This window comes from Brachionichthys hirsutus, chromosome 8 (genome assembly GCF_040956055.1).
Source record: "Brachionichthys hirsutus isolate HB-005 chromosome 8, CSIRO-AGI_Bhir_v1, whole genome shotgun sequence".
NCBI classification, from domain to species: domain Eukaryota; kingdom Metazoa; phylum Chordata; class Actinopteri; order Lophiiformes; family Brachionichthyidae; genus Brachionichthys; species Brachionichthys hirsutus.
The window spans coordinates 852,614-878,787 of record NC_090904.1 but is presented as its reverse complement, the minus strand read 5'-3'; the positions used below and the strand labels follow the sequence as shown (position 1 = coordinate 878,787).

The window sequence follows — 26,174 nt, the reverse complement described above, 5'->3', positions numbered from 1 at the left end:
TTTACCAGACTAAATCCCGTTTTTTTTGTTGGTGAGTTTTTTAATTATTATTATTATTATTATTATTATTATTATTAGTAGTAGTAGTAGTAGTAGTAGTAGTAGTAGTAGTAGTAGTAGTATTGGTCGTAGTAGTAGTATTTCCGGCAGGCACACTAAAATGCTAAATTATCACAATTACATAAAACGTAAATCATAATTTGTTTCAAGTCAGTATTGAGTTATTTAAAAGCAGACAGTGTCTAAAAACATCGCGCGTCCCACCTTCGGAACCTTCTTTTTCCGATTTGTTTACACCCGGCGCGTTTAGATGTTACTCCACAAAAGATCCTGAAACAAGCGAACTCATTCAAGCGTTTGTGACTGGAGGTAAATTCGTTTTACAAATGAATTTATTTGCTAGAATAAGATGAAAATCATTATATATTTACTCCTATATATCATTATTCACTCCTAATATTGCTCTTCGTCATTTCACGTTCAGTTATTTTTCAGTGACTCGCTGCGACGGTTAGCTAGCATGGCTGCTGGGTGTCGCAGCTAACTCTAGTTAGCTAATCTCATTCTGTCACGGTTAAACTTTGACCGGAGAATCGCCTCCACATTTTAGAATTGTTTCTCCAAGATTAACTAAACTAGTCTTTGTGTTTTGCAGGTCCTGCATTCAACGATTAAACATGTTTCTGACAAGATCGGAATATGACAGGTAGACGCAGCTCAAAGTGCTTTGTCATTTCTCAAGCGCTTCCCAGCAGAAATTAGATCACAGTACAGTAGAATTATCTCTACAGGCCGTTTTAAGTTGTGTTTAATTGTGGAATATAGGACGCACTTCTGCCTGTAACTTTGAGGGTGTTGCTAGAAGTCGGTTAGCGTCGATGCTCTTTCACTTTCTTTCGATAAAGTGTTATTTCAGGAATTGAAACTATTTTAGATTACAATAGGGTTGCATCCAAACTCGCGATTCAACTCCACTCTCATACTGTGCGCTTTTTTGTTGATTCTAATCAACCACAAATAAACACAAACCAAACCTAATGTCAACTGTAAATACCTGAAACCTTTTACCAATATTGAATTTGTAACAATGACTAAAGCTGATTATTATTCTACCTGTATCTTAGGGGCGTGAACACGTTCTCTCCTGAGGGGAGATTGTTCCAGGTTGAATATGCAATAGAGGCTATAAAAGTGAGTATCATCTGTTGAATCACTATAGCTCACTGATGATATTCATCTGCATGATGTTTTAAGATTTAGCCAACAACAAAACTCAAAGGTTTTTTGTTCCGTCTGACCTTTGTTCTGCAGTTGGGCTCCACAGCCATCGGTATCCAGACATCAGAGGGGGTGTGTCTGGCAGTTGAGAAGAGGATCACCTCTCCACTGATGGAGCCCAACAGCATTGAAAAAATTGTGGAGATTGACAGTCATATTGGTAAGCGTTAAGACAAATTGAATTACAGATATACGCATTTACTGTGAAGGAGACTAGGAAGTTCTTTTAAATGCACAATTATTTGTAGAGGGTTGTGTGATGAATATTATTCACTACCTTCTGTAACCATGAACTCTATTACCCATCAACCAGTCAAATGAGAAGCAGCAGTATGCTAATTCAAGTGTGATGATGAAAAGTAAATTTAACTATATTTCACTCCAGCCAAAGCGTAACATTCAGGTTATATTGTCATAGTTTACAAATATTTTGATTTGACATTGGAGCATTTCATTGCAATTGTTGCACCAATGCATATCAGAGATGGAACCTTTTCTTAAACTTCAAAAAGATAAAGGCTTTTTGTTCATTTGTTTCCAATATTAGGTACATTTAGAAAAGTCCCAAATATGGGACTAAACATTTGATGACACACAATATGATGGAATGACACCAGTTTTCTCTAAGAATGAGCATCTTGATTGACGCTTTAGCCTCCAGACTCAGCAGGGCCTGCTGTTTCTTGCTTTTCTGTGTATCTGCTACAAAGGTTGTGCCATGAGTGGCTTGATAGCTGATGCCAAGACTCTTATCGACAAAGCAAGAGTGGAAACGCAGGTATAGTTGATCACATTGTAATATAAGCAGTTTCCTGACCTTGAGGCTTTTTTAACCTGCATATGTATTCCTCCTCAGAACCACTGGTTCACTTACAACGAGACAATGACAGTGGAGAGTGTGACGCAGGCTGTGTCCAACCTGGCACTGCAGTTTGGAGAGGAAGATGCAGATCCTGGTGCCATGGTTAGTCTTTGAGTCGATTTCCATGCTGAATGATTTTTAAGGGTGTCTCATTAAACTCGCGTATCCCTCTCTTCTCTGCCCATCTACAGAGTCGACCGTTTGGCGTGGCACTTTTATTTGGAGGAGTTGATGAGAAAGGACCCCAGCTGTATGTGAAAATGATTACTTTGAGTCGTATAAAGATCAGGATCATGTTCGCCTTTAAGTCTCAGAGGGTTAACGGTTCACGGTTTGTGAATACAGGTACCACATGGACCCTTCAGGAACCTTTGTACGGTGCGATGCTCGGGCCATCGGCTCGGCGTCTGAAGGGGCCCAAAGCTCTTTACAAGAGGTCTACCACAAGGTCCATATTTATGTTTATATTTATGTAACAGAGGTAGTAGCAAATCAAGTCGTCACTTTTAATGGCTGCTGGTTTGAGGGCATGTTGGTAATGTTTCTTTATCTCAACCAACATTGTTGTGAATCATCTCAAGCAAAATAAAATTCAAGTCACCAGGATTGACTTTGTCCTCTCTCCCTGGATCTCTGACAGTCCATGACATTAAAGGACGCCATAAAGTCATCGCTCACCATTCTGAAGCAAGTCATGGAGGAGAAACTCAACGCCACCAACATCGAGGTTGGGCTTACTTTCTAAACCAGACCCTGAATATGTATGACAAGTTATTTGTTGATACCTGAATCCGGGATTTGTTTGCGTCTCCCCTCTAGCTGGCAACAGTGGAGCCCGGGAAAACCTTCCACATGTTTACCAAAGAGGAGCTGGAGGACGTGATTAAGGATATCTAACAGAAAACGCTTCAAAGTCTTTGATTTCCGGGCAGGAGAGGATGTGGAATGTCACGATGCAACCACAGCTGAGTGCATTCACAATGTTCTTTGCACCAGAGGTGTCTTTGTAATGAGTGTTTGTCTCTCAATAGCAGAACAACTCAAGGAAATGGAACAGCACGTACTCCTGAGCTGTATGAATAAGAATGGGGGGGGGGGGTTACAGTTCAGAGCAATTAAACTTGTTCTCACATTATTTTGTGTGTTGCCTTGTTTGTTTCTAAAGCGTGACGGGTAAAAGTTGGGGATGAGAGTATATCGTATTTTATCGCTTACTCATCTTATCACATCAGAGTGATTCTGAAGATATTCGTGTTTAACCAATAGCAATGGGGCATCCCCAGGTGGCATGTCCCGGGTAAAGCCTACACTTGGAGGCCTCTACCTTCTTTAAGTCTATTCCCTGTAACCTCACTGTTCCCCCCGGCGACCTTCTGCACTCTGCAAATACACTGATCCTGTTTAATATTAGTCACGTTAATAATTTAACAAAGAAGGGAACCAATGAATATTAATATGCAACCGTTTATTCCCATAGATCTCTGCGGGATGCTTTTTTGTATGATCACTCCCAGAAGGTTTTTTAAAGCCATGACTGCCTGTCTTATCTGGGACCTTTTAACTTTTGTCCTTCCCGAAGCGCAGTTCCTTCTGCAGCTTGTGCGTGCCCGCGTGTTTTTCCTTTCTGTCTGAAGCACTCTTCCTTTATGTTTGAGAATGAAGCCCTAAAAGGCTGGCATGTCTTGTCCTTTTCTTGAACCATCAGTGTTTAATTGCCAATCATACACTTTAAGCACTTAAATAAATGTACGTTAAATGAATGGTCTGGGTCTGTAATGACACACCTGTTACTAATTAACATAATCCACTGCAGCCTCTCATTGATAAGTTGCGTTCTCACACTGTTATATAAAGCTTATTGAGTTCCCATCAGTTCCTTTAGTGGCAGCGGGATGATATAAATACATGATATGAGCTCAGGAAACAGACCAACAGGCTGCAACAAGTACAAATAAATAAATGAAGGTTTTATCTGTCAGAATGGAGCGGCCCCTTTTAACTTTGAACCCCAAGTTATTACAACGTCATGGTATAATCACATGAGAACATGAACTGTATAACATCTTATATAAGGAGGACTCCTGCCGTCCAATGAGATTTGAGGGTGACTGACCAATCATCGACTTTAAAGGGGCATTTAGACACCAGTAAGGGGGGGCCCTAGAGGTTTTGACAGGAGACTTGCTCAGAGTTTTGACTTTGACGGCCCTCCTGCAGAGATGCTGCCGGTGTCTCGGGTTCTGCTGCTCGGCCTGTTCTCCTGCGCGGCCGCGGGTTCGAGGAGGCTGCAGAGGTCTGAGCTGTCGGCGCGCAGCGCATCGTGCACGGCCCTGTCTGCAGCGGAGACCCTGACTAACAGCACCCATCCCGTGAGTGGCTCGTTATGAATTAAGGCTTCTTTTCTCTCTTAAGCTCTCTGAAGAGAGGAATCGCGTATTCCATGCCTGAACAAAATCCGGTCTCAGCACATGGTGCGCATCTCGTTCTGTGCGTGCACGCTGAACAAATCTAAGCAGCGGTGAACTGAATTTTATTCTGCAACTACTTTCATAATTGTTGCTTCATTAAAGTCAAAAAAGGGCGAAACTTTGTTAAGCTGTTCCGATGTGCCTTTAGTCATATTAGTTATTTGATCTTTAAAGTTGGCAGATTGAGCTAAATGAGTAAATGGAGAGAAAAACGACTCATTGATAAAATAATTGCAAATAGTTGCAGCCGAAATAAAATTGTACTAATGAGCACTAAACTTCGTTGGAAGGGTCAAAATATCGATTACTTTTCTTCACTGTTTTTTTTCTTGATTAAAATACTAGCATTTTTCAGAAGTTAGGAAATGGAGTGCGTTAATCAATTCAATTTATGTTGAACACACAAATCACAGATGATCAATGCATTATTCTAAATGCTTGAAGTAGGTTTCCATGCAAGGGATTGGGTAGTATAGCATTTAGGGATTCCAAGAATAATTAGAAAATATAAATACATGCCAGGCTTTTGTTGCAGCTATTCCTGACAAATGAAAAAGAAATAACATTCAATCATTCATTCATTCAAAATTGTTTTCCAAAGTGATTTAAAACGATGTTAGCAATTCATCTTTCCAAAGCAGGAATGGAGAGAAGAGTGGCCATCAGTGTTTCTTGAACAGATTTGAAATCAAAACTCTCCTTAATTGTGTGACTCGTTGGAAGGACAGAACATATTTTATCTGATCAACCGCAAAGAAAGGGACTTTGTCAAGCATTGGCATGATGATGAAAGAAAAAATGGATCCATAAGGATGAGATGGAAGGAGAGATATAACGTTGTTTACACGCTGGGATGGCTGGGATATGCGAATTTCCATGGGATCTAATTAAAAAGAGTTTCCAGAGAGCCCTCTTCTAGGAATCTTTAGAGCCGCATCTCGAGCCTTGAGCCAGAGCTCACCTTGTAAACATCTGTGGCAGGTGGGGGGGGGTCTCCATTCACAGACCCCCACAGCACAGCCTTAGAAAGATGACACAGTTGATTTAATTAAATGTTTGATCATTGCTGTGGGAAAAAACATTGGAATGTTGCATAAAACAGTTGGGCAGAGAATATTGGAATGGCTTCCTTCCAGTGTGTGTGTGTGTGTGTGTGTGTGTGTGTGTGTGAGAGAGAGAGAGAGAGAGAGAGAGAGAGAGAGAGAGAGAGAGAGAGAGAGAGGGACTTAAACAATTTAAAGATGGGTCTGAGTTATGGCTTGTAAAAAAAAAAAAAAAAAAACCCACTAGAATGGCACAGTGCAACCGAGGACAGCTTTTATTATGTATTGCTGAATATGAAGTTAAAATGCAACTTTACAATAAATACCAATAATTTTAATGCCATTAGGACCCCAGGTCGCTGGTCAGTTTATGAAATACTTTTGTTTCGTTAGTTTCGTTTTAATTTTTCCTGGGACACTGATTTTACAAATTCTTCATTTAACTTTAACTTTATTCATGCATGCCTTTCTTTACGAATGCACACACGAGAAACAAGCATCGTGTGGTGGGGTATTGATGACGTTTCCTTCTGGCCTAATCCTGCAAGAGAATAATGACGACAGTCGTTATTATGCAGATGACGTTCAGATTTATTTATCACTCGCACTGGCTTCATTGACTCTCTAAATCAGTGACGAGATACAGCAACATTTTCTCCACCTTGACAGAACAGGCTGACGCAATGGTGTCTGGGCCAGAGAAAGAAAAGGCCATGCCAGAGTTCGAATCTTTCTCCATTTAGAAGTAATGCTGCATTCACAGTAAGCGCAGAGCAGTTATGTGAAAAGTTGAAAGCCACAAAGAGACATTTGGACCAGGCGATGTAAATTATGATGAAGCATTCTCTACATTTGTATGTGACCACAACACAAAACAGTTTAGAAAGAATTAATTTAAATGTTCACAGCCACATAAAATAACTTCATTCCTACCAGTTATATATATCTATATATATATAAAGAAAAAATATTCACTGTTTTCAAAATGAGCTATTTCTCAACTTGTTCAGAAAGAGGAAAACCAGGAAATCTGGTCACATTGCATAAGTAAGATCCTTACACTCAGAGAATTCATGTCTTTCTTCCGGTACAGAAATCACATGCAGCTTGGCGCCATAATTAATTTCTCATTGGCTCATGACATTAATTTTCTAGGAATCTGCGCACATCTGGGATCAGCCTTCAAGACATTCCTGGCACTAATGTAAAACATGATGAATTACCTCTTAGAAGATGTTAGAATGCTTTAGTTTTTCTACTCCTTACTGTTCCCTTAATATACAACAGCTTATTCCCAAGCCGAGTGAACACAGCGTGGCGGCAGGGAGCACGGAGAAAGATGGAGAAAAGGAGGACGGAGTCTAAAACTAAACAAAACGGAGAACGCGGTGCAATGTTGGCGCTCGCTAAATTCCTAAATTGGCCAGAAGAATCCACTTTTCCTTGATTGGGGGATAAACGGGTCTTCTTGATTTACATTCGAGAAGCTTGGCTTAGGAATAAAATCATTTTGTCTTCTGGTATTCTTTTATATTTAGAATCTTGTTTGGGAGAATAATTGCGCTGTTGAGTGGAGCGTTTGTCCTGATTATGAACTTAATCAATAGCAGCGTGTCATAAAAGCGTCTTGGTCGCTCTTGCAGTCTTCCTTCTGGGTGAAGTCCATGGGATCCCTGTCACTGGCCTGGGTTGGACACGGATCAGGGGTGAGTCTGTTTATAAGTGTATAGACGATTACAGATATGTATGTTGAGTCATCCCGTCCGTCTTCTCCAGGTGCTGCTGGTCTTGAAGACGTTTCAGGTGCCGATGTTCATGATGCGTTTCGGGGAGTCGAACCTATACCGGAGGTGAGAAATGTGTAACGGTCGATGGCGCGCTGAGACCCGGGGTCGACGGATGGAGGAACTAACTGCAGCTTTGTCACTCTCAGTGCAGACTATGGGAAGACGTTCCAGGATGTGACCAAACTGATCAGCCACGCTTTCATCCAGAGAGAGTTTGGCATCATGGTCAGTCCTGACCACTCCGGCAAGGTGAGCTGGCAATCTGCGTGTGTTCCGGTGGGGATCAAAGGACGTCAGGAAACTTGTCTGTGTTTCAGGTGATGCTCACCGGTAACGTGGCAGAGGATCGCAGGTTCAAACTGTTTTGCTCTCAAGACTTTGGCTTGAGCTTTGTCTCAAACGAGCTGCCGTTTGAGCCCCTCATTGAGATGCTGTACGACCCTGAAGACTGTAACGTGCTCCTGACACTCAGCGCCACGGTATCAGCGTTCACCCTTCTGACCAAACCAAACCTGAAATCTTACTTGGGTTTGTCTAAATCCTTTTTCCACTGACCTTTCCCCTCCAGTTGGAGCTGTGGCTGACCGAGAACTTTGGTGCCACTTGGAGGAAGATCCACAACAGGATTTGTTCGGTCAGATGGTGAGAATCATCCTCTTCATGAAGGAATTAGGGAGTGGCATAAAGGAAAACGGAATGATATTAAGCCCCATAACAACCCTAATTATAATATTTATTTAAATGACATCTTACCTTTGAAACAGAACAAAATATCCAAGCATATTCAGCAAATAATATGATATTCTGTGTTGCCACTTGTCCCTGCCACTCCCCATTGGTTCTTTGGGTTCTGCTGTTGTATTTTCTGGCCTTTCAACACATGCAGGAGCAAAGCTGTCCATGTGTGGGAAGGGCAAGGTGGGATTTTCACTCGAGTTGCTGGGCTGCCAACTCGTAAAATTTCATTTCTTGCATACCTGAGGTCTTTGTGTTATGCATTTAGCTTAACTGAGGTTTAGTCATAATGCATAATAAATATTAAAAGATCCACATCGGCAGTTTCTCAGGCTAAAATGTTAGTCCTGGCATGGATACGGACGTGGCTGTTGTACTCCACACGTGATGAGACGGTTTCATGATTGATCGCACATGAGTACTACGGTATATCATGATCACATACTACTGGCATACGTGCCAGTTTCTAATCTTGCTAGACAAGAATGAAAAAGTCTTTGGCTCAAGTGGAGGAGTTCATGTATCTGGGGGGGTCTTGTTCACGAGTGAGGGAAGGATGGAGCGTGAGACTGACAGACGGATCGGCGCAGTCGTTGTATCGGTCTGCCAGCTGAGGTGGCTGGGGCATCTATTTAGGATTCCTCCTGGACACCTCCCTGTGGACTTGTTCTGGGCATGTCCCACCAGAAGGAGGCCTCTGGGAAGACCTGGAAAGCAGCCGTTAGGGAGAATCATGACCCGGCAGCAACGTTCTCATTCAGGATCTGTGCAATATGAGAACCTTTTGCTCTTGTCCCATTTGTCCCCTCGCTCCACAGGAGGGTTGGAGTGCAGCTGTTAGATATTTGAGTTATGCATGCACGCTCACAATACACAGGTTGCACAAACACTCTTAGTTTCTTTATCTCTACATACTCTGAGGTAATCACACACATAGATTAATCACATATAAAGTATCACACATGGTAACTGATACACGATGGGAAAAAGTTAGGGCCCTAACGGCCCATCCCAGGAGGAGGGTGGAAGCACCCCCCAGGAGGAGGGTGTTTTCATGCCCACTATAAAGATCACTGCCGTAGAACATTCGGGACTCTTCTACAGAGTCCCGCTTCCGCGTCTGTAGGAGAGTCCAGCGCTGTATTTCCTTACCAGCTTTGTACTTACTGAAAACATTCAGTAAACTTGATTCGTTTTATAATCCTGACTCATTATTGAATAAACACCTCCAACATGAGATATAATAAAAGAACCGAGGGAAAAAGGAGAAACCTAACACAGCCCAGGGGTTCTGTCTCGCCCACAGAGCAGCACTTTAAGGAACCGCAGCCCTAATCTGGCATATAATCAAATTCCCAAAGTGGATCTAGTTTTAAACTCAGAATTTAAAGCTGTTATAAATTATCTTTTTATAGATTCCTTATTTTCTTTTTCCACATTCAGGGGTCCAAAGAACAGCATCTACTTTACAATAAACAGCAATGGATCATGCAGTAAGTGAACACAATATACAGTGACTCCTGCATAAACTTCACCAGGATGTGAACCAAGTCTGTTCCTGTTAGATGATAGAGGGATGCTGGAGTTAAGAAAGACGTCGGATTATGGTCGAAGTTTCAAGACCATTGCAGCGAGAGTTTACTCCTTCGTGCTGGGAGGACGCTTTGTTTTTGCTTCCATCATGACCGGCACGGTACGTGTGTGGGGGTGGTTAGCATTGAATGCACATATACATGTTACACATCACAATGCATCCCAACCTTTTGTCATCTTCATGTTTAAATATCAACAGTTGCTTGTGTTGGATCCCGAGAAATTAAGAGGAACACAACGGAATATTTTCAGGCATTTTAAAGGCTTGGGGTTTACAAAAGTATTAATCAAGCATCTCATGTGTTGGATGAATTTCCTGATTTAAGAAGCCGTCGTGCACATGCTGGTAGATGCGTGCTCACAGAATTGCATCATGGTTTGTATACAATCCCGATCCACTTTTCTTTTGATATTTTTCTTTTTTTTTGTGGCAGCTTGTGCTCTTAGGGACGGATATGTCTGAGGCCTCATCTTTATTGCTTCAGAGAGATTATCTTTGTAAATCAATTTTGCACTATTCTTGCGATGCATGATACTGTTTCAACACGGCTGCAATAAGATTCCCACCTAGAGCCGAACCTACCTTCAGTAAGTCCATGTCCATCACTCAGGCGCCTGTGTGCATGGTATTGCTTTGATAGACACGGGATGAACCTTTTTTTGTCTGCCATTCCCTCTGATGTCATTTACAAGTCATCGTAATGTGGGCGGAATCCAAACAAAATGTTACACTAGGTTTAAATGCAGAACCCTGAGGATTGGATTCGCTAGACAGTTTACATCCAGAATCGAATCTCATATTAGTGGAAATATTTAAAAGTGTATCTCACCTGTGAATAGAATAATATTTGTTATCACCTCGTTATCATGCAGTCAAACGCCCTTTTTATTTGTCCTTATCTAATTTAGGCACAAAGACCCTTTAAACTCCAGCTATTTTATATTTTATTGACGCTAATAAGTTGCATCTCAATCTTTTTGTGATCTTTTGTCCAAGTATATAATGAAATATGAATTGATATTCCCCCCTTTAATTCTGTTTGTATGCGTTAGGGCACAGAGCGTACGATGCATGTGTCGGTGGACGGCGGTGAGGTGTGGAACATGGCCCAGCTTCCTACAATCAACCACGAGCAGTTCTACTCCATCCTGACAGCCAATCAGGACATGGCGTTCATGCACGTGGATGACCCTGGAGGTCAGAGCGAGTGAAATCTGATTTAGAGGAAGAAACTGATACCACCGGTTATTACAGATGATGGAAATGATTGAAAGTAATGTGGAACATTCAAGCACATGGTTTACTGAGGCATTATTAAGAAAGAAGACCGCCTTTATTTTGCCATTGAGTGTTACAAATGTCACACTGCAAACACACAACGAAACACCCTAGTACTACGGCCCTCTTGAAACAACCACACACATGCAGTGTGGGGGGCAGTGCCTTGCTCAAGGGCACCTCTGCAGTGCTCTGAGGGAAGGCTGGCCCCTCTCCAGCCACCAGCACACACTCCTCATTCCGTCTGGGCTGGAACTTGAACCGGTGGTTATCTCTGATTCCCAACCCAAGGGCCAACCAGCTGAGCCACTGCCCCCCCCCCCCTAATTTATGTTCTTACTCGGTGTGTTTACTGCTGATGACCAGATTCTGGTGTTGGAACCATCTACGTGTCGGATGACAGGGGTGTCGTGTTCTCAAAGTCTCTGGAGCATCATCCTTACATGATCACAGGAAGTGACACCGACTTCACCGTCATTTCTTCACTCAGAGGCGTCTACATGACCAGCATGCTCACAAAAGGTGGTTTGAATTTCTGCCTTTCTATTTTTCATAACGTTTTTTTTTGTATAAAATACTCCAAGTACCGGTAAATAAAAATGTGTTTTTGTAGAGGGAGTGGTGGAGACGGTGATCACTTTTGACCGGGGGGCTAAATGGCAGACGCTGCGCCGACCACAGAACGACCACTGTGATACTGAGACGTCTAAGAAGAGGCCTAAGAGAGTGAGTTTGGTATTTTATTTCGTCTCTTTCAATGCGGCATTGGGCCGTGTGCTTGCCCGAACTGAGCATGCATCTTGGTAGCAGCGTTACTCTGTTTATTGTGTCCTTACAGTGCAGGCTGCACATCCATGCGTCTTACAGCACTGCAATGACGATGGACGTTCCCATGCTGCCTCTTTCACAGCCCAATGCTGTCGGACTCATTCTTGCTCATGGTAAAAACTAATAATAAAAACGATCATTGTGCAGAATCGTTACATTCATGATTAAATATCTCATCATGCCTCCAGGCAGCATTGGAGCTGGAAAGTCTGTGCTCTCTCCTGACGTCTATGTGTCTGATGATGGCGGCTACTCCTGGCTGTTTGCGCTCAAAGGCCCCCATTATTATGCTATAATGGACTCTGGAGGACTACTAGTAGCTGTGGAACACACCAAATTACCAGTCAATCAAATCAGGCAACTTTGGTTTCTGTATTATTCCGTTTTACCGGTTTCTTTTGGCTTCATAGACTCTTACTTCTCCCCATTCTTTGTCTTGAATACCTTCAGCTTTTCAACAGATGAGGGGCAGTGCTGGCATACCTATAACTTCACCAGCAGCCCGATTCACTTCACCGGGATGGACGATGAGCCCGGCGCCCGCTCCATGAACGTCAGCCTGTGGGGCTACAGTGGCGACTTCGCTAAATGGGTGGTGATCACCATCGACTTCAAGAAGCTCCTCACCAGAGACTGTGAGCATGAGTGAGCGAAGGGATGCCGATGGCTGCTGTAGCAAAAATGCTAAGTGTGTGTGTGTGCGTGTGTGTGTGTGTGTGCGCGTGTGTGTGCGCGTGCAGGTACTGAAGCGGACTATGTGCAGTGGCTGGCTCACTCTGCAGACCCCACTGGATCTAATGATGGCTGTGTGCTGGGCTACAAAGAGACGTTCTTACGCCTGAGGAAAGATTCCATCTGCTGGAACGGGAGGGACTATGCTCTCTCAAAGAAGCTGTCACCCTGTCCGTGTACGCTGAATGATTATCACTGGTATGTTGGTGAAGCACCAAAGCAATCGCTCTTCAATCTGCGTTTAGTGTAGCTGTGAGATTTCATGGAGACAGCAGACACGAATCCAGAGAACACGTTCTTGTTAAGTTCCGACAGGTATTTTATTTTATTATTTTAGCTCATTTATTGGATTTTGTCATGTTTTTCAGATAATTAATCTTTATAAAATGGCTAATTGGAGGACAGGATTGGGTTATGACACACAACGCACTAGATCATGTGGCATTCTAATTTTAAGGAAGGAGTTTTTAAAGAGATTGAAAGGGTCTCATCTGCTTGGTCTCACAGTGACTTTGGATATTACCGACCAGAGAACAGCTCAGAGTGTGTGGAGCAGGAGGAGATGAAGGGCCGTCCTCTGGAGTTCTGTTTAAATGGGACCACGGAACAGCTGCAGACGAGTGGGTGAGGATGTGATCTCTTGCCATGGCAGGAGACCAACGTAAACTGTATGCTTGTGATATTCAGGTATGATATCACTGAAACATTTCATATTCAGAAGGCAGAATAAGGTAGACCATTTATTTTTGCCCATTCGTCTCCAAAAATCCACTTCAAGAAGGACAAATGGCACATTATTATTATAATGATGTATTCCCAGCCTTTTTCATTTTAGGGTTAAATAAGTTTCACTTTTTGCTACTTTTTTGCCCCCTCCATTTTGAAACCTGATTCTTAGTTCACATAATGTCTTGTTTTGTGTCCGTGTCTCTTCTTGCATTTTAAGCTACCGGAAGATTCCAGGCAACCAGTGTGAGGGAGGATTCCAGCCGGACAGGGAGGAGACGGCGCTGAAAAGGATGTGCATCCGCAACCCACTTGCTTCAGATTCTCTGGTTAGTGGGGTCGTTGCATTCGCGTTCAGACTTGCTACATGGTGGAACTTGACCTTCACGATAAGGTGCCTTTTCTGAAATCTTAAAAATCATTATGACTTTCAGTGCAGTCAGTTTGGCACAGAAAATGTATCTGGGCTATTTTCAGTGTGATTTTTAAATCAAGTTTAATAAAAAAAATATATTTCGTTTGAGGTTTCACACTAATTAAAAAAAATGCACATATATATATAGAAGAATGGAAACACACAATGAAGTAGCCAGTTATGTGTTATTTTACAACCTAACATCCTATGACAATCACACAAGGTGTCGGGGTGCATCGTCTCGTGTGAAAACAGCTGACAGAACCAAGGTGGACCGTTTGTCAAATGCTGTGAATCTCCTTTCTGCTGTTTATATTTCTTCACCTTTTCTTCTCTCTCTGGTTCTGCAACTCCATCAGACCAAAAGCAGTTCTCGGAGCACCACTGTCATCGTGCTTGTTGTTTTAGCGATCTTCCTGATGAGTGCTGTTTCCGGCGTGTGGCTAGTGAAGAAATACGTCTATGAAGGACGGTCAGTTAACCAACACACAACGACACACAGTCTCTGTAGTGGACATGCTGTACTTCACCTCTGAATGTCCTCGCAGGTTCCTCCTACAGAGATACTCTGTTATGAGGGAACATGTGGAGGTTAATAAAATAGTAATGGATGATGATGTTCCTTATTACGTGGAGACAGGAAAAGCACAGTACAACGAAGACTCAGATCAGGTATCTGATATTCTGTGATACTATTTATTTCAACTTGATGATCTTTTTTTTTTATTATTATTATTTTGCTTTATCGCCCCCATAGGATATTTTGGAATAAGGTGCACAAACAGTGCAGAACAGAAGAGAGACTCTGGAAACCCTGGAGGGAGATCGTTGACACATACAGGCAGGGCCGTCAACAGACTTGCTGGGGATGACAAGAAATTCAGTTGCGCTACTGGTCAACATATTGACAATGTTTGTAATGACAGATTGAGAAAGAATCCCAAAAAGACTGCAAACATGATGCAACAAGATCTACTTCCACAAAGGACATTGTGCCTAGCAAATATAAAAGTAAAAAAAAAAAGGTGCAAGACCGATTTAACCCACAGTGCTTATCGTCAGCACACAACAGTAATTCATTTTTACTCATGGCTACAAACGCACCATCAGACATGCTGGAAAGCTCCACCTGTTCCCCAACATGATGGTCTCACTTTTAGCCAATATATGTACTGTATGTATTATATGATGCGTAATCAACAAGCATTTCAGAATGTTACAAGAATTTCTCACGTCTGTTTCCTTTTTAGGAAACAACATGCATGTTCTGTATAAAAATATATAATTTTGGAACAAGTGAGACTGTGTTGTTATACATAAAAGAAACAGCTGTTTCATGTCACAAAGAAAAACACTGATGTAAGGTGTATTTTTTTGATTTATCAAATTTGAAGAGAGTTCTGGCATTGATTAGTTAAATAAAAAGGCACATTTACTAGAATTGACTGCCCATATTCAATGATACATTTCTTTATTTTTGAATGTAGAAGCATTAAATAAATGTTCATGTATTTAAGTGTATTTTATTATTATTATTACGGTATTATTATTCATGCGTACACTTGGGTATGCTGTACTTGTTCTGTTCTCATACCGATACCGTATTTAGTTAGTTACCACTGTAGTTCTTTTTCTCAACAGTAGGTGGTGCTACACTCGTGGTCGACGAAGTGCATCCGGGAAGCCGACACGAGTCGTTTTTTGAATCTGTTGTTCCGCTAGCATACTTCCTAGCCTACTTGTTAGCAGGAGTTAGCTAGGTTAGAAAACCCGATATTTATTGGTTCCATGTCTGTTTCTGTGATGTCGACTTTATGTTCTAGTAAGAGTGCACGTGATGTAGCACCTTATCACGGTGAGTTCTTTTCTTTCAACGAACATACTGTTCAGGAAATGGCTCGTCAGCGAAGTTAGCCGACGCTAGCACCACTACTGATCGTTACGTTAGCTAACACTTTCTAGTAATGATAGCATGATAGCTAATGTTAACAGATGTTCGGTTTCACATGCTAGTGACTTGTTGCCGCTAACTCAGCCTGCCAGTACTTACGACCTCGTTAGCTTATTTTGGCGCAGTCGATAATCGGCCGCTGTTTTTGACATTGCTAAAGGGCTTTGACCTCAATGGCTGGGTCGGTCGTGAAATGTAAGGTTCTGTAACACAACTCGGCACCGATATGGCTGGGTCTTGAGGGCGTTTGTGTAATGTTTCAAACAACGTAGAGACACAAGCTTCAAGTTATTATAATGATCGGAATTTTGATGGCAGGTTCGTCATGCACGTTTTAGGCTTGTGATTACTATGAGCTCCCTATCTGCCGAGCCTCCGGCTTCAAGCTCATCATGCAGGACACTACCTGGAGAGGGAAATCAGGTATGAGACAAAGAACCGCTCACTTTCGCTGTGCGGCCATCAAATGCTACATGTTTGATGCTAAGCTTCCTCGCCCCTCAGGTACAACCAAAAGGCCCTCTCTTGCAGATTCTGCGTGTTGCTGGAGCCCAGGAAGAAACCTTCACACTCAAAGAGGTCAGTATTTCACAAAGGGGAATAGGAATTATTTGTTGGGGTGGCAAACTGGTACCCAACATGTGAATGGCCACAATATTTGTTTTGTTGTGGTTAAAGTAATCTGACTCTAAATCAAACCTGCTCTGTACTGACTGTTAGAATCACAGCAGCATGTAAGAGCGAGTCTAAATGCTGCACGAGCCGTAACCTTAAGTTGTAGCTTTACATCTTCATCCATTGAAGCATGGACCAATATATTTTTCTTGATTGATTTCGTCACTGCGAAGTGGCGAGAATATGGAATCCGATTTTCCTTGATCAGGGCTAAACGGGTCTGCTTTTTCTGATATCACCTTTTTTGTGTAGGTGATGCACTACCTGGGTCAGTACATCATGGGTAAACAACTGTATGACAAGCAGAGGCAGCACATAGTCCACTGCCAGGATGACCCTTTGGGAGAGCTCCTGGAGGTGGAGAGCTTCTCTGTCAAAAACCCAAGGTATACATCCACAAGACGAATGATCACCTGTATACGACTGTATATCTGATCCCAAGTATCTGAAGTTAGGAACTTCTTTCTAAACTCTTATATTCTCACTTTACAGCCCCGTGTATGAAATGCTCAAGAAATACCTAGTTGTGCTTGGTTCTTCTGGTAAGTAGGACACAAGTTAATGTTTTATTTATTCTTTGAGTGAAATGATTGTATATTTAACTTGTATGTTTTAAAGTAAAGTATCCCTGGGGCTGTAGTCATAATTCAAACCTCACATTCCTGCTTGTCCTACAAAGTCGCAGCAGAAGGCCTGAGTGAGAGTCTGTTATTTCATTATTAAAGGGTGGGGATGTCCTTTTTTCTGCTATTGTTTCTTGTCTGAAATGCAGACGCTGCAGAGAATCTTTCTGTGGGCCGTGAATGTGTAGAGGGCGGAGTGGAAGATCGTGGTCAGGTAAAGCCGAAGTATGGTGCTCAGGAGAAACAGAGACCCTAACCGTCCTCACCTCGTTACACACAACGCCTGTAAATACAAAGGGACATGACTTAAGTGGCAAACTAAGTGCAAGTTTTATTAAAGAATATCTTTCATTATATTATACGATGTGATGTGCACAGGTCACTGTCACGAGTTTGAAAATGCTAAAAGCATTTTAGGATTTCTCTGTCAGGGTCAGCTTTTCAGTCAAATGCAACTACAATAAAAAAAAGCCATCACAATTAAAGACAATGCAACAACAAAATTGTCTTTAGGAATTTAAATTGTAGGCCGTCACCCAGTTTGTGTAGCTCTGATTCAAGAACACTATTGTAGCAAGCAGTGTGATGAAGGGCGAGTGATTCAGCGAGCTAGTTCAGTATTTCAAGCGGAGTATGTTGTGGCATCCTGTGGATAAACACTTAGAGAAGAACCTAAAAGTCAGGCTTCTAAGGGCAGAGGTCCTTGAAATGCTTCCTAGTGTGACAGTGAGCTAATATTAAAACTACTATAAATAAAAGCACCTCTCGGGCTTCTTTTTCTTCTCAAAAATATAACCCATTAGTTAGCGGTAAAGAGTGTTGGGCAGTAGAGCATTGCTAACTGACGCCACCAGTAAAATGAAATGGACTTCTCTTCACTTGTGTGTAACGAGGAGGGGGCGTGAGGTCTGCTGTCTTCGTTGGTGTGTATTTGTACAGAGTGGCACCGTCTCTGTACAACTCCATCCTTAGTTTGGTCTGGTGGTATTTTCACACACTTGTGTTCCACCAGCACCATCCAGTGACTGGGGGGTGGGGGGCAGAGACCCTCTCTGTCTCAGAGGTCTCTTCTCTGCTTCGAACTGGAGGATCACAGCTTCTATTCAAAACACCGGCCTAACAATTATCCGAACCCTTTCCCACACCCTCCAAACCCACTTTGAAGAGCCATCAGACTGGCCACGTGTTGAAGGAATGGTTTTAACGTGGTCAAGCTGGCATCGGGTTTAAATTTAACATCGATTTGTCCTGTTTTTAGAAGAACGTAATACTTTTCTCAGCTGTGATTAATAGTAATAAACGAGAGACATTTGGCTGCGTTGTACTAATTTCTTGCTACTTTACATGAAAACAGAAAATTGTATGCACTTTTCCAGCCTATTCCTACCAGATCGTATCTAAGAATAAAGCATCATTTAAATCTTAGTGTTTAGTGCACACTTTATATATTACAACTGCTTTTAAGTAGAAGTCTGATTCCTCATTTCCTTATGACTTGGCAATCTAGCTTTGCTTCCCCTCTCCTTTTTATTTTTGGCCTCCCCTTTCTCCACTGGTTCATCTCATATTTGTCCAGCCCCTTGTTCCCTGTACCACAGTCACTTCCCCGGAGGCCATTTTGAACAGGAGCTGTGAGTCTTTCATGTACCCAGTTATGGCTCAGGAGTCTAATGTTGTTTTCCCCCGCTGCAGACGTTCGGAGGTGCGGTCCAAGCAGGACTGAAGGCTGTCAGTGATGGGCCTGTCCTGCAGACGCCCTCTCAGAGACGACCTCGGGAGCCAGATGACGGTAAGCAGGTGTTCTGTTCTGGTTTCTCATCAGAATGCTCGGATCTCCTGAGCATGAGATCTGTCCAAATGGGTGTTTCTAAAGTTCAGAACCTCTCCAGACTCCCTCGAAGGCCTGCCGCGGTCAGCCTGCAAACGGCCCAAGCTGGATGTTACTCTTGAAGAGTGGGACCTCTCTGGCCTGCCCTGGTGGTTTCTGGGTAATCTTCGTAGCAACTACAGCCGGCGGAGCAATGGCTCCACTGATATCCACACGAACCAAGTAAGAAACCTCATGCCCGAGTTGGGCGGTTCAAAACACGACGCGTAAAACTAAGTGTTGGTCTGACTGATGTGTTAGCGTTCTCCTGCGCAGGAGGACACAGCCGTCGTGTCGGACACCACCGATGACCTCTGGTTCCTGACTGAAGGCGGGAGTGAACAAGTGAGTGTGGAGATGAAGGAGGCTGCGCTGGAGGAGGGCAGCGGAGGAGAGGGGGAGTGTCCACCCGAGGATGACGATGGAGGGAAGGACGAGAAGCTAGATGAGGTTAGGATTTTTTTAAGGATTTTCTTTGGTTTCATTCTGTCTCATGTTATTTGATTAAAACGTTCAGGGTTTATTAGTTCATCTGTTTCCAAAGAGATCTTTTTTGGGTCCAGGGGGAAGAGCGAAAGTAGACATTAAATAAATCTGTGGTTATTTCTGTCGCGACAGATTTTATTGTCAGTTACACAAGAAATTATTTAACAGCACAGACTTATTATATCCTGACATTATTTGGTACACAGAAAAATATTATTTGGCATGGTAGCAGTATTTCTTCTTAGTACAAAATGTGTGATAAGATGTTCTTTCTTATATTTCTTCAGATGCAGGAGGAGCCAGATGAAGACTCCCAATGTCTGAGCGATGACACAGACACGGAGATCTCCACACAGGTTTGGTTGATCTTTTTGCTCGCTGTATGTTGAAGATGTATCTGGTTGTAGTTCAGAGTAAAAATGCAGCGGTGTGGCTGTATGTTTGCGTTTTCCCTCAGGATGCGTGGCAGTGCACCGAGTGCAGGAAGTACAACACGCCTCTCCAGAGGTACTGTGTTCGCTGCTGGGCTTTACGTAAGAACTGGTACAAAGACGTCCCGCGACTCGCCCATTCCCTTTCTGTTCCTGACATCCCAGCATGCAGTTCTCTCACCACCCACGATGAGGAAGATGACAGTGACACGGGCATTGATGTGCCAGACTGCAGCAGGACGGTGTCTGACCCGGTCATCCTGCCCTCCCATTCCACAGCGGACCGACCCCTACCCACGACGATTGCAGGGAAAGGCAAGGGGCCGTGGCTCTCCAGTTACCACAGTAACGAGCAGCTGTCAGAGGGGGAGAATCAGGAAAGTCTGGGGATGGAAGTCGAGGACGTTAGGCCAGAGGCGCTTTTGGAGCCTTGCAAGCTCTGTCGAGTGCGACCACGTAATGGAAATATAATACACGGACACACGGCTCACCTTCTGACGTGTTTCCCATGTGCACGGAGGCTCCATAAATTCCATGCTCCCTGTCCTGGATGTGGGAAGCTCATTCAAAAAGTTATAAAGATATTCATCCTCTAGAAGTGCATGTACACACTTCAGTCAGGCTGTGGCTGCCAAAACAAACCACATCACTTCAAGCAAGCAGCCACGCCGTGGTGCACGCTGCTCGTGACCTCAGACCCGCACAGACACAGAACGCATCGGACTTCATCGCACCGCCTCCCAAGTATTAAATGAACCACCGTCATAACAAAAGTTTGTTTAAATGAGGGACATAAGTCTGGAAGTATGTATTTGTTAGAGCATCACGTAGCAAAGCAGTGTGTGTGAGATGTTTGACTTCATGAAGGCTTCTTTTTCAGGCCGTGCGGTCGTACTCTGGTTTCTGCGTTGCAGTTGTGATGTCCCATTTTAAGAACTGGTATTGTTTGCCTTTGTTCTGTTCATTTCTCAGTTTCATGAAGAGTCAGTTCAGGGGTGTGACTAAAAAGAACATTTCTTAGCCTCTTGGCCGTCGTGAAAATGACTTTCATCCACTCTGTGCTATTTTTTTTAGGTATTGCATCTGAGATTTGAGTTGGAAAGACCCGTTGGAATGCAAAGCATGAAACCAAGGTCTTAAAACCAGGATTTAATGTTCGTTCGCTGCAGCTCCCAATGATCCTTTTTTGTGTGTTCTTGGTGTAAGTGAATGTGCTGTAAAACACAAATGTGGTTGCATGTCTTGTTCCTCAATATAGTTTAATCTGCTCGTGAATGAATAGCTGAAGTATTTAGTGTAGTTTTCTCTTGAGGTAGCAAAATGATATTAAAACGTATTCAATATTCACAAATGCAAAGTCTTTCCTGCAGTAATTTACGTCATTGTTGATTTAGGTGGAAGTGTTATTACTTTACATCTCTTCCCTATAATGTGTGGTGATTGAACAATTTCTGTATATGCTGTATTTAATTTATAAATTATTTTTTCTCTTTAAAGATCAGCTTTAATGAAGCGGAGGAAGGCTGCATTTGTTCCATAGAGGCAAGATTATTCTTATTTAATCCCTTCGGAAAATCTAAATTGCCAAATGCAACCTGAATGAAAATAGCATCATACTTATTTTCAGTTGGAGTTGATTTGCCATGTCATACGATTGACCTTGAGTTTGTACGTTCTACATTTTTAGTCTTTCTGCTTCAGGTTATTTGAAAATAGTTTCACGCCGAGACCTCGACTCCTTTTACTTTCAGCGAGCGTGTGCAAACAGTTCACTGCTCACAAGAAACATTTAATCCCTGGCTCTGCTTGGAGCACGGATTAAGTAATGGCATGTAAGAGCGTCCTTGGTGTCACGAGTGGAGCCGGCGTTGAGATTTAAATATCTATATAACAGGTTAATGTAGCCGTGATTCTGAATCTAGAGACACAGACCTCCTTAAAGTGTCCGAGTACATACTGTATATGATTAATACTTATTGAGAGACTTGTGTGCTCAGATGTGGAACATGCACTATAATAGTTTTTTCTACTTGTTATGAAATAAAGAGTTTTTTAAAAGCAGCAGAGGGGAGCCGTGGCTTCATTTCACTCACGTGGCCGGTTGATGGTTGATGTGGGGGGGTCTCTGGCCTCAGGTGATGAGAGCTAAAGAATAAGGTTGGATGGCAGGCCTGCTGGCTCACTGTTCTCTGACCTAAAGGTGAGACAGACGGGCGCTCCATACAGACGCTGCAGGTGTCCTTTATTAGTTACCAATCAAAGGATACGTGTGTAAAGCATCTAAAACCACCCACGGGTTCCACAGAGGGGCTGGTAGAGACATGCCTTAGATTACTATCCTCTGCTAAAGAGGTTTGAGCAGGGGGGTAAATGTGCTAAAGGACCTTGGAATTGTTTTTTCAGATGTCATGTAGTGTAAAAGCAATATTTTTAAGTATACCGATAACAAATATAGAAAATAGTTCCCTTTGAACTAAAGTAAATTACTATTAAACACAATCTCCTAAGAACTCTGCTACATTCCGCTGCTGGCCGATGTCACACAGTCCAGATAAGTGTTGCCGTCCTCCAATATAAAACGCTCGTTACGGCCGTACTCAAAAGCGTTCCCATGCTCTGCGTCAGATTCATGGCATTCTGGTCTGCGGGTGGCGTCGGGCAGAGATGGAGGAATGGCACAGTGCAGGGAGTGGTGGGGGATTTGCATGTTTCCATGGTGACAATACCTCCATCCCAACATCCCAGAATAACTAAACACATTCTCTCTTTGTCCCCTGTGGCCTATGTAATACTTCCTCGAGAGGAAATACTTCCATTGGTTGCTGTCTCTTGCATGTATGTCTGCTATTTATATACGCAGTTTCATCGCTTCCACTGATTGGAAGCTGGGAATGTTTCAAACATCAGTATAGGTGCGCGTTTTGTTTCTGAGTCACACTTCCTGTGACTTCATCTGTGTACTTCAAGGAAGGCAAGCCTCAGCTTGTTTCTCCTCGGGTTCCTCCTGGCTTCTCCCGTATCTTTGTGGCCGTGACTTTTCTAGCTCATCTACACACACATACACACACAAACACTTTTCATCTGTTGTGTCCGACTATTTGGTCTCTCCAGAAACCAGTCGGCTAAATTTGTCCCGACGATGATACAGGAGAAGGTCAGTTTGAGCCAGGGAGAAACAAACTAAAGGAATGTGGAAAAAGGTACAAAGATGGAGAGAATTTCAAAATGAAAACGGAAAATGAAGGAGATACGACATTAAAATGAGATTACAATGTCCGGCATAAAGCTTGTCTTCCCTACTAGCCGTTGGAAGCCAGTGATGGAAGATGACACTGAAAACCTGCATGGACTGGGACCAGTCCACTCATATCTCACAACAGCCCTGACTTCAGCCGTGTCCCCTGGAGGACCTGGGCTGATTGTGGTTTTCACTCGGGCGACATGATGGTGTAAATTACCTTCAAATTTGACTGGAGGGATTTTATGAGTGTGTGGATGTACCCTGTCAGATGGCTTCCGGTTTAATGGACGTAAAGGTGGGATGGGTTTGTTCTCTCACTGTCAGTGTGACTGTCTGTGACAGTCAGAATACATGTTTCGTTGCTGAGGAGCACAGACTATTTACAGTAAATAACTTTGGAACAACCAAATGCTGCAAAGTATGTCAGTGGGAGGTGGGTTAGCTTGTAGCTACGAGGACGCATGTCTGTGTGAGCTGGAGCCTGGTGGAGGGCGGGATGCCAGTGAAGGGAAGGGCAGCGGATGGCTCTGCTGCTCCATCCATTCCTGTGATTTAACATGACACCACTTGCACTAAGACTGCGACAGCTGCACATGCACATGCCGGCCATTGTGTTTGTTGTAGGGGATTACTCTGCGTTAAAAGCCCCAGAGAGCAGCGCTGTGGGGCTACAGAACTACTGTCCCCCCCCCCCCCGCCTTGGAACGCGTTCTCTCCTTTAGAGCTCTGGGACAGCACAGAGGGGGGGCTTCATTCTAAAGAGGAATGAATGGGAGTATTCTCTCCATTAGTGGGCTGTAGTGGTCGCATCACTTTGAGGCAGAGCTCTGCAGCTTGTGTAAGGGCCGTTACTCAGCAGACATGGAGCGGTAATCAATACCGGCTTCTGGTCATTCGCTCCACATGTGATTGCTTTGCTTGTTTCCACTTATCTGGAAGTCTTTGTTGATCCACCGATGCTCGTTCACTACTGTGAATGGTATTCTCCTCTTCCATATCAGAGGTACCCCAACTGCACCCAGATGACAGTTCTCCAGGTCAGTGATGATCTTCAGGCCACCCCCACCACACACACACACACACACACACACACGCACACGCGCACACACAGCTCAGCTGTCCCAAAATGTGCTGCTGCATGTCACCGAGGAGAAATGGAACAGCACATGTTCATACAAAAATGTAAGCACACATTCATTAACACACACACTTTTGCACTTAAACAAAATACATTATGAGTATTGATATTTTTTTAGTGTAAAAATTGATATTAAATAAAATGTTGAAACTTGTGTGTTTTTGGCTTTTCTTTTTTTGGAACTTTTTTATCAGAACATCTGAGAGATCTGAGACTGGTATGTAGGTAAGCAAATAATGAACTCAAATAATAAACAGAAACAATATATTTATATATTATAATAATGAAAATAAAGTGTATTATTAATAAAAATAAATTAAATAAAAGACAATTAAATAAACATTAAATTAAAAAAAAGGAAAAAAGAAAGACAATTTTTATCCATGTTATAGACTTTAGATGTATACTTCAGCAGATATATCCTATTTTATGGAAATTAAGAGCCAACAATTATACATCCTGTATATACATACATAGAAAAAAACTATTACACATCTATGCTCATGTGTACACATATATACTTACACTCATATTTTCACCACTACTCCAAAACACATATACATGCACATAGTTAAAGTGCCCTTTACACATTGAGATATTCTTGAACTATAAGCCATCCCTGATTAAACAGGTCCATTTTCATTTGCAACAATGCCGTCATTTTTTCCATCATATAGACTTGTTTTAGTCTGTTTTTCCATTCTATAATTGTTCAATCACCTTATTCCAATTGGCAGTGACTGCTTTCATGGCAATCAATATTAGTATACTCAAAATATATTTTAGATCAGAATTATACGAATCCACTAAAGGTTTTTGGCTTTTTGTGTTTTTTCTGTGAGTTGTAGAATTATTCAATCAGTAGATACTGAAAATGAAATGTCATTTTAAATAATAAATACATTTTATTTTGCCCGTCACTTTAATGTGATCAGGTATAAACAGCTAAAAATTCAAACACACATCTCGTATAGTGTGTATGTTATAGTTGATCACTTGAATGCGTGTGTGATTTGATTTGCATTTTATTGGTGTAGTTTAAATATCTGAACCTCACCTGAATGAATTTAGGCTTGAATGCTCAGCATGGACGATACAGTAAATACTCACTGTTTATAAAACACTCCTCTGCTGTGCTGCATCTCAAGTGCTCACTTCAAAATGCTGAGAGGGGACTTACTCCCCAAACAAGACACGCACGCACACACACACACACACACCCTCTCGTTCTGCTGACAATGGGTTAAGAAGACATGGGGTTGTGAGTGACTCTGACACACTGCTGCCCCCCCCCCCTGCTGCACCCCTGAGAGCAACACAGGCGTCTTTGTACTTGCTCCACCATCAGTGACTATCCATCACAGACTAACCTGACAGCCCACTGCAGCCCTGTGCCAAAGCTCAACCCGCCACCCTGCCCCATCGCGAAAGCCCGGGACTCGACCGCAGTCCACTGTCCAGCACTGCAGCAGCGCTGGCTGGCACCAGAGATGACCTTCCGACCGGATCAGTGTGTCACTCCGTCTCACACTGGAAAGTCTCACTCTCTGCTGACGGGCGAGAGAACTTCGGCAGCCACAATTCTGCTATCAATGGAGCTGCAACTTCTCTCTCTATAGTTGGTCATGAAAGATGGATTCAGATCGATTAGTTTAGTCCAGGCATTAATGTCGCTCTGGGAATATTCTTCCGAGAGAGAAGTGTGTACCAAAATGAAAAGCCGTCAGCGTTCCATGTTACTATATTTACAGCCTTGTTTGAACCAGGTTGAACGTATTAGCTGCTGGTTATTAGCTTACCAGTCAACCCAACGAGCCTTCTGAGCTGAACGAGACGACTCGCTACCCCCTGAAATCAATAATCAAGCAGAGGAGGGACAGTGATTGTCCTGACCTCTTCCATCAGGACTTGTTTTACTTCGTAGCCCACCAGCGAGTTCTGAATGGCTTCCTCTAGCAGGGACAGCTAAAGCACTAAAGCACACGCTTCATCAGCTCGAAGCTGAATGACATGCAT

At 42.9% G+C, this 26,174-nt stretch overlaps 3 protein-coding genes across 3 annotated transcripts; all 3 read left to right on the top strand.

The window, feature by feature from the left end:
* Positions 1–296: 296 nt before the first annotated feature.
* psma5 (proteasome 20S subunit alpha 5) lies at positions 297–3,269 on the top strand. Its single transcript, XM_068742051.1, has 10 exons — positions 297–369; positions 656–706; positions 1,125–1,191; positions 1,312–1,438; positions 1,989–2,056; positions 2,135–2,242; positions 2,332–2,390; positions 2,486–2,588; positions 2,781–2,867; positions 2,960–3,269. Exons 2-10 carry the CDS (start codon positions 678–680, stop codon positions 3,035–3,037), a joined length of 726 nt encoding a protein of 241 aa, XP_068598152.1. The 5' UTR covers positions 297–369; positions 656–677; the 3' UTR covers positions 3,038–3,269.
* Positions 3,270–7,300: 4,031 nt separating this feature from the next.
* Positions 7,301–14,436, top strand: LOC137897984 (sortilin-like). Its single transcript, XM_068741980.1, has 18 exons — positions 7,301–7,357; positions 7,428–7,501; positions 7,585–7,687; positions 7,756–7,917; positions 8,007–8,080; positions 9,617–9,666; positions 9,739–9,866; positions 10,820–10,964; positions 11,412–11,567; positions 11,659–11,771; positions 11,884–11,986; positions 12,062–12,230; positions 12,324–12,508; positions 12,614–12,803; positions 13,113–13,229; positions 13,552–13,660; positions 14,106–14,218; positions 14,295–14,436. Exons 1-18 carry the CDS (start codon positions 7,316–7,318, stop codon positions 14,434–14,436), a joined length of 2,175 nt encoding a protein of 724 aa, XP_068598081.1. The 5' UTR covers positions 7,301–7,315.
* Positions 14,437–16,048: 1,612 nt separating this feature from the next.
* mdm4 (MDM4 regulator of p53) lies at positions 16,049–20,375 on the top strand. Its single transcript, XM_068742737.1, has 10 exons — positions 16,049–16,120; positions 16,202–16,276; positions 16,625–16,758; positions 16,865–16,914; positions 17,145–17,209; positions 18,688–18,784; positions 18,885–19,045; positions 19,124–19,312; positions 19,636–19,704; positions 19,806–20,375. Exons 1-10 carry the CDS (start codon positions 16,049–16,051, stop codon positions 20,373–20,375), a joined length of 1,482 nt encoding a protein of 493 aa, XP_068598838.1.
* Positions 20,376–26,174: the final 5,799 nt, after the last annotated feature.

Coding starts and splice junctions, on each gene's coding strand:
- mdm4 (XM_068742737.1), top strand. CDS start 16,049: ATGAGCTCCCTATCTGCCGAGCCTCCGGCTTCAAGCTCATCATGCAGG. Junction 16,277..16,624: donor AAACCTTCACACTCAAAGAG/GTCAGTATTTCA, acceptor TTTTTTGTGTAG/GTGATGCACTACCTGGGTCA. Junction 19,313..19,635: donor AGGACGAGAAGCTAGATGAG/GTTAGGATTTTT, acceptor ATATTTCTTCAG/ATGCAGGAGGAGCCAGATGA.
- psma5 (XM_068742051.1), top strand. CDS start 678: ATGTTTCTGACAAGATCGGAATATGACAG. Junction 1,192..1,311: donor ATGCAATAGAGGCTATAAAA/GTGAGTATCATC, acceptor TTTGTTCTGCAG/TTGGGCTCCACAGCCATCGG. Junction 1,439..1,988: donor GGAGATTGACAGTCATATTG/GTAAGCGTTAAG, acceptor TCTGCTACAAAG/GTTGTGCCATGAGTGGCTTG.
- LOC137897984 (XM_068741980.1), top strand. CDS start 7,316: ATGGGATCCCTGTCACTGGCCTGGGTTGGACACGGATCAGGG. Junction 8,081..9,616: donor AGGATTTGTTCGGTCAGATG/GTGAGAATCATC, acceptor TTCCACATTCAG/GGGTCCAAAGAACAGCATCT. Junction 13,230..13,551: donor GAACAGCTGCAGACGAGTGG/GTGAGGATGTGA, acceptor TTGCATTTTAAG/CTACCGGAAGATTCCAGGCA.